General features: G+C 34.0%; 1 protein-coding gene across 7 annotated transcripts in view; it reads right to left on the reverse strand.

The window, feature by feature from the left end:
- LOC106874645 (citron Rho-interacting kinase) overlaps positions 1 to 8228 on the reverse strand; it is a 284276-nt gene that overhangs the window by 87214 nt on the left and 188834 nt on the right. For 6 of the 7 annotated variants that reach the window (XM_052978339.1, XM_052978352.1, XM_052978344.1 and 3 more), the window contains exons 13-14: positions 7564 to 7689; positions 3816 to 3902 (exon numbers count right to left, since the gene is read on the reverse strand). In XM_052978339.1, coding sequence (XP_052834299.1) covers positions 3816 to 3902; positions 7564 to 7689 — 213 coding nt within the window. The remainder of the gene's footprint in view (positions 1 to 3815; positions 3903 to 7563; positions 7690 to 8228) is intronic. The other variant, XM_052978350.1, reaches the window with a different exon arrangement.

Below are 8228 nucleotides of genomic sequence, written 5' to 3' on the forward strand. Positions count from 1 at the left end.
AGAGAGAGAGAGAGAGAGAGAGAGAGAGAAAGAGAGAGAGAAAGAGAATGCGAGAGAGAGAGAGAGAGAGAGAGGGAAACAGGCAGGCATTTTGTGAGAGTTTAAGACAACAAACATGTTTGTGGGAAATGTATTTGATGTAATCCTTCATAACTCAAATGAGACATCAGTAGATTATTGTCAGTACAAATACACTGCTCTATGTATGCGATTCTAGTAAATTTCTGTTACATGCATTATTTATTGTGTTTCTAAAATATTTTCCCATATGAATTTTATATTTCTGTATTACGTTTTTTCTTCTTTAAATTTTATGCATCCCTCATAAACATGGTTTAGATAATATTCCCCCACCCCAACAAATGTGATTAATTCTCCAAATTATCAGAAAAGCAGGTGTTTTTATAACTGATGCTCTATTTAACACCCAACAATGCAATTACAAAGAAGGCTCTTAATTTAACCAATTCTGTACTTTTAAAGATGACTATGCTAGAAATATCAAGATATCATCTGTATCAAAGTGAGATAAAGAGTGCACACACATGCATATAACGTAATTAGGTTTCATAATCTTAATCTTTCTTTTATCAAGTGCTGCATCTTTTACAACAGGAAGTGTTGACTGTATTAATTAGTTCATCATTACACAAGGTACAAATTACAGTTAATCTTATATGTGAACAGATATTGATTACATAATACATGTAGCAGACAGGACATAGTCAAACAATTCAGTTTTTTATTGTAGCATCTTGCTTTCTGAGTTCAAATCCCATCACAGCCATTTTTACCTTTCATCATCATCATCTACCATCCAGTTTTCCTGATTGCATTAGATGGAGTTTGTTCAAATAGAGGTTTCAACATTTGGATACCTTTAGGCAGATGTCTTGTTACAGCCCTAGGCCAACAAAAATCATGTGAGTGGATTGGTATGCAGAAACTGAAAGAAGCCTGTCATGTGTGTGTGTGTTTGTGTGTGTCTGTCCTTGTATTGATGTTTTGTGATAACTGTAAATCAGCATCACCATCATGCAAGCAACTTCCTTTGGTCCTAATCTTCAGTGAAAATATGTCCAGCTAGAAAGAAATATTACCTTACTTGCAAAGAGGGGAGAGTCGGTGACAGGAAGGGCATCTGGCCACAGAAAAATCTGTCTGACCCATACAAACATGGAAATGTGGACAGTAAAACGATGATGATGACGATTTTCATTCTCAGACAAAGGGAGAATGCTTGAATCATTAGATTCTCCACTCTTTACAGATGTCAACTTACCAACTCTCTTATAGATTAATTTTTGTCAACAAAGGCCATCTACAGTTTTGCCATAGGACTATAGTATCCATTGGATTCTTCCTTTCTTAAGAGAATAGGGTGTGACTGGAGGGAAATTCGGTTGCTGTTTCTAGCAGATGAGATCGAAAAAATATCCAAGTTGGTTGTTTTTTGATGGCTAAACAAAGGTAGCACTACTGGCACACCAGAATAGGGTTATGTGTAACAGTAGCTGCCCCAGCAAAGGCAGGTAGTATCAGATGATTTCTGTTAAAAGCGAAATTCCATTTACATCTAGCATGCTTTATCATCATTATTATTTAAAGCTCCTCTCTCCATACTGAAATAGGTTGGTGTATTATAGGAGTATTAAAATCAATCCCTGTACATGACTGGTACTTTACAACCCCAGAAGAGAATGAAAGGTAAAGTTGACATTGGCAGCATTTGAACATAGTGCATAAAGAGCCATTGCAAAATATTGGCATTCTGCCAATACACTACTTATAATTAATTATCAACTCATAATTAAAAAAAATTATTCTATCTTTATTGATATAAATTTTCTTTAAACTGATTGTGCTTGCCAGCAGTTCTTAGTTCCTGAAAACTTAGTCACTCAAATGAAAATGTAGAATCAAATATTTTAATACTTCCTTAATGGCACTTAAACTTATGAGGTTTTCCTGTCCAATAAATGCAACTCTTTTGTCATTATCACCTATTTAGAAAATAAGATTTCAAAAACACTTCTCGAGTAGATACTTTATATTTTCCTCAATATAAACAGTTTTTAAAATCACTCTAAAATGATTTTACGATCTTTGATCTTATTAAAGTGATATTTTTCATTCAGTTAATCAATTATCCATTATATAATGGCAGTAATATCTCACATCAGAGTGGGGGGGGGGGCTTAGATATTTTTCAGAAAGCAGTTTTGTTGTTGATATTTAAAAAGGAAAAAAAAGAAAAAAAGGAAAAGAAAAGTGAAAAAAACTGCACTTGGCTTCGTTTACCAAACTAGACAATAAATACCATTTGAATCTATGATTTATGATTATGGCACAAAGTACTTTCACAACCACGTATATCTATGAGTTGAAAAATGGAAAACAACAAAGAAATGAAAGAAAAAAAATGCAAAATTGATTTCTGAGTGTTACTTATCCATATTTACAACAGCACATTCTCTCTTGTTACACTTCCAACCCCTATCTCCAAAAAGCTCAGTGATAATCATGATGTCTAGCTGGGAGAAAACCTCTACTCGGAATTATCTTCTCTAAAGCTTGTCCAATGTTATCTCAATTGTGAAATCAACACCAGTTTATTTTATGACTGTACAGTATTCATTTGAAATATAACCAGACATTATGTTGGTTTTACATTATATTATCACAGGAAGATAAACTTTAACCCTTTTAATACTCTAGCCAAGACTACCTTGGATCCCATGATGCAAAGTTCCTGTTTTAAAGTGTTCCAAATAAAAACCTTCCTCCAAAATTTCATATTAATTTCTGTTCAAACACCAGTTTAATAATGGCAAAGTTATTTTTACTAAATTTATTATTTTCAAAATTAATTAAAACAAAGGCAGTCTATTTCAACAGAAATACATTAACAAAAGCATTAAAACACTAATGAGAAATGTTCTCAATCCACTTTTACAAGCTTGTATGATTGGGAAGTCCATTTGTAGAAGTATTTTTACAACCACATACCCTTCTTGCTACACAATCATGAAGGAATAGCGGAGACTATTTTTGTTCAATTAGAGACACAGGATCTGTGACTTACAAAAAAAGTACATCACAAAGAACTGTAGTATGACCTGGATTTGCAATTGTGTTCACCTGTATCTTTATCTTTATGATTCTATCACTCCCTTTTCATACACACTCATGAACCTACCTATCTAGCCACCCACAATTCTGTTCCCATTCTCTCTTTATCCCCCTTCTTGTACCTTGTGGGTATGCCCTGATACCTCGTCTTCACCATCCTTATTCCTTTTACTGCTGGGATAGCCATGTATTTCCTCAACAGCAAGACACCCGTTCTTGTCCTTTTTTTTTTCTCGAGGAGTTTTGTTTTGTGTAGTTGTAAGATAAGAGAAAATTCTAATAATTAGCAGTAATTTACAGCAAAAATTTCAAGAAGTCAGAGGACCAATGGAACCCATGCTTTAATGGCCTCCACTTCCTGGAGCTAGCTGGTCTTGTACCTCCACCAGCCAGGCACTCCTCATCCACTCATCTCTCATCACCCTTGGTATATCAATTCCTGCATCAACCAATGTTTCCAATCCTTCTTCTCCAGTACATCATTCCACTGGAATTTTCTAGCTCAGGTGTTTCTTGTCAGTGTTGACCCACTGTAGTTTATACAGAACATTAAAAAATATGCTCAATAAGTAGTACTGATCAGTTTTAATACCAGTGTACATGTACAGCAGATTTACAAATTGTGCAGAGTAAAGTAGGGTTAATAACTTAAGAAAAGAGAAAAATGAAAAACACTAGCTTACCTCAGTAAGTTTCTCTGCTTTATTTAGAAGCTTACCATCATGACAGATGTGGCATTTTGACGTTTTAGCATTCTGATGGTTCAAGTCCTGAAAGAATGAACCATAATATATTGTTTAATAATACAATTTAAATCCAATGCTAAACTCAAATTCCTGATTTCAGATGAACCTACAGTTGTATACACAACAAAGACTTTGTTACTAAGATATATACACTTGGTATGTTTTCAAGAAATCAACTTTTAAATAGATGTTATGTTTTATATGAAGAATACAATGCAACTAAATATTGTATTGAGTATTGGTGGGATGAGGTGGTGGAGAGAACAGATTATAAGAATGAGATTAGAGCAATTAGAATTTTTAAAAAATTGAGATTAATATTTAGTAGGAAACATATGGAAGTGAGATGTTAGAATGAAAGACTGGGTGCAATATTTGGTGTACGACTTACAACTGCAACACAAACCAAAAATCCCAAGTGTTTCACTTGTTGCAATAGAAAGAAAGTACTTAGCCTAGAACATGATGATGATCAAGAAAGCAAAGGACCAAAAACTCTTTTACCTCCAAAATTACAGCTAAACTTTCTATTCCTCTTCCAAGTTAGATACTAATTTCCCAAAACTTCTATTTACCATCCACCACCCATGATAATTCTGAAAGTTACACTTAAAAAATCAATGTTTTTGATTCTAATTGCAGACTTCACACAATAGAACCCCTTCCCAAACATTCTTCATTCCATCAATTTACTGTGGAAATATTCCCAGTTACTCCAAAATGCAAAGATAGCTGATTCTGACAATGTTCCTTCTGCTACACACTTTTTAGGACACTCTCTTAGATTATATATATATACCAGTGGCTTCTCACATTGAAAACATTAGGAAAGGCAACATTGGCCTTAAGATCAACTGAGCCTTCAACTATATCTGCTATGAGAACTTCCTAAGTTAATATCTAGGGACACAACACATCTCTAATGTCTTGGATCAGAAGTCTACTGCCAGACTATTCAACTGTAGCATATCTTCCCTAGCAACAACCCTCTGGCATTCTATTCCTTTTAGTGTTTTCACTGTGGGCATCAACTTTGAAAAATTCAAGCCAAACGTTAATTTCATTGACCATACAAATGTGGCCTGTACTGATCATGATCACCACTTCTTATAAAAAGAAAAAATCTTTCTAATCTTGGCATAAGATAAGCAATTTTGAGAGGATGAGGTAAGTTGATTACATTGACCTTAGTGCTCAACTGGTGCTTATTTAATTCACCCTGAAAGGATAAAAAGCAAAGTTGACTGGTGGAATTTGAACTCGGAAAGTAAAGAGCAGGAAGAAATGCTACTAAGCATTTTGTCAGATGTGCTGCCAACTTACTACCTTATTTCTTGCACAAAATAATAAAAACAAACAAACAAAAACAATGTTTTAAGCAAGAGGGATTAAGAGCACAATTTTTAACAGAAATCAGAGTATAGATACAATATTTATAAGAAAGAAGTTATTAAAGCAATGGTGAAATTGCAGTAGGAAAATAGGCAGTAAGTTTTTGGTGGTGGATCATTTACTCTTCAAATGGATGTTTTTTTTTTTCTATCCAATACAGTATAGGCTGTTGATGTTCAAAGAAGGTACACATCACAAAGCTGATTTTGTTACTCCACAGCAAATGAATTTGGGTTTTGTAATAACAACAATTACTTCTTGGTTCCAGAAAACATGTCCTTGTAGTTTTGGAAATGGTACCAGGAATAGTTGCTATAGATGGTAAATCACAGAATGTATAAAATTCGGCTGTCTGGAAGTTAGAATATATTAGCAGAAAGTGGAGGTGTAGGGCCAAGCTTTCTGAAATAACGCTCATGGATGGGTGTTGATAATTGAATTAACAGTGGTAAAAAAATATGGTGAAGGGTTGCAGTTATAAGTATGAGATAGGAGATACTTAAACTAGTAGTGGACAAGGTGTAAAGAAGAGGAGAAAGTAAAGAAGATTGTAGAATGCCAAGTACACTACAATTTAATTATGTACTGTTGGTATTTGCAATACATGAAACAGACCCAGAAATTATTTCCAAGTATCACAGAATTCCACCAAAAGATTTTCCTGTCACAGTTTATCAAAAAGATTTCCAAATATTATCATTAGTTTCTATAACTTGGTAGGTTTTAAGATCAGTTATGTCCCATCTGGAAATGTGTTGACTCTGGCCTTTAGGTGCATGTATCGGATTTTAATTAGGCAGAAAAAAATATTCAGGTATTTATACTGATATGATGAAGACACATACCCTATGGTTAGGGTGATGCATTCACAATCACAAGATCATAGTTTTGATTTTTGAGCAGGATGGTGTGTTGTGTTTTTGAGCAAAACACTTCATTCTATGTTGCTCCAGTCCACTCGACCATAATTGAGTAACCCTGTGACAGACTAGAGGAATGTCATGACCAGTCATTTATACACCATGGAAACCTGGTAACTAGTCCTAGGGTCTCAAGACAGTATGTATTGACATACTGATATGAGAATAAATAGGTTTAATCAGTGTAAGCAGTGAGACCACCAGTTTTGAGAAAGAGTTGAGGTTACCCTAACCCTGGACAGATTTTCATCTTAATTAAAGCCTTAAGTTATGTACCTGTAGTATATATACTACAATATTGATTAAAATTAGCGATAAAGTAGAAGCCATTTGTCTGTAGTTTTCAGATTAGGAAGCATTCTGAATTCAAAACATCATAGAATCAATGTGAGAAGAATGCAAAAGAATTGTTAATATTTGATAGTAAAGCAGGAAGCATAACTTACTGGCATTAGTAGCAGGATACTGGAGATCAAATCATTTTGATTAAGATAGGAAAGGAAGGAGATGACAGAGGAACACTTAGTAAAATGCATAGTAGCCATTTTGAAAGAAAAATTAACATTTTAGCTGGGTGCTGAATAAAAGCCCTTTTTCCACCCAAACAGTTGCTATGAGGTGGTTGCAACTGATGATACAATATTAACATTTTGATAACAACATATATCATTTTGAAATTTTCAAAAGTTGTTCTTGTAAAGCAAAATTCTTATGTCAAAATTTTCTTTCATAAGGAACACAAAGAGCAAAAATCATTCGTTCCTTCATTTCATTTAAAAGGCTGTTTTTCCATCCGTGATAACATGGCTAAAATGGAAGGTAACTGAGACAGGATTTTTATGGTTGGATGCTCTTCTTGTTACCAATTCTTACCTGTTATTTCAAGTAATGAATTTTTTTTCTTTTTATTTTCCGAAAAATTCAATGTATGAAGCTAGTGAAAGGGTTAATAGGAAATGCCAACAAACAGCACCAGTTGCTATCTGGCCACAGACAGTGACACAACCATTTGTGGTTGACATGCCAACATTGACATCAATGATAGCCATAGTTCAGAATAAGCTGTCAACTTTCATAAGTAAAGATACACACACAAGGGCACACACACACATACATACACATCTATATAACAAGCATCTTTGTAGTTTCCATAAACCAAATCTCATCACAAGGAATTGGTTAACATGGGGCTGTAGTAGAAGATACATACTCAAGGTGCTGTGCAGAGGCATTGAACCTGAAGCCATATAGTTGAAAAGTGGAAGCCCATTTGTAGAAATAGCACAATGAGAAAAAAAAACCCATTTTGCAAATTTCTACCAGAGCAATGCCATTTAAAAGGCAATAAAAAGGTAATATAACCAGAAACATACATCGATTCGGCCTTGTAAACGTTTAATCTCATCATCCTTAATTTGCATTTGATGTCTCCAGCTATCTTCCAAGTTTCTGATCCGTGTATTTTCCCAACGTTGTTCATCCATGGATTTTTTCCTTTCCTACATTTTCAACAGATTGCAGTAACAAAGCAAAAAGTATTGTATTCATGCAACAAAAAAAAATATTAAATTTTATACATGAGGACCAAAGAGTCAAACTGCCATCACAGAAATCCACCCCACCAACAAAAAATTCCACTAGCTTTCAATTCAAAAATAAAAATAAAAACTTTTCTACTATTGGCACAAGGCCTGAAATTTTGGAGAAGGGGTTAGTTGATTACATCAACCTCAGTAGTTGGTACTTATTTTATTGACTGTGGAATTTGAACTTAGAACACAAAGATGGATGAAATGCCATAAAGTATTTTGTCTAGGATGCTAACAAGTCTGCCAGCTCACCACCATAATAATAATAGTTATCAAAACTATTTTACAGAACTAAGTTGAAAGACAGATGATCCAAAATTGAAATGACAAATTTAGCTACCATCTTTTATTTCCTAGTGAAATGTAATTCATGTAATATGTTTTGTCACTTTTTCAGGATTTATCAATCCCTTTTTACCTTTTGCTTTATATATATATATATATATATA

Source organism: Octopus bimaculoides, chromosome 2 (assembly GCF_001194135.2).
Source record: "Octopus bimaculoides isolate UCB-OBI-ISO-001 chromosome 2, ASM119413v2, whole genome shotgun sequence".
Classification (NCBI taxonomy): Eukaryota; Metazoa; Mollusca; class Cephalopoda; order Octopoda; family Octopodidae; genus Octopus; species Octopus bimaculoides.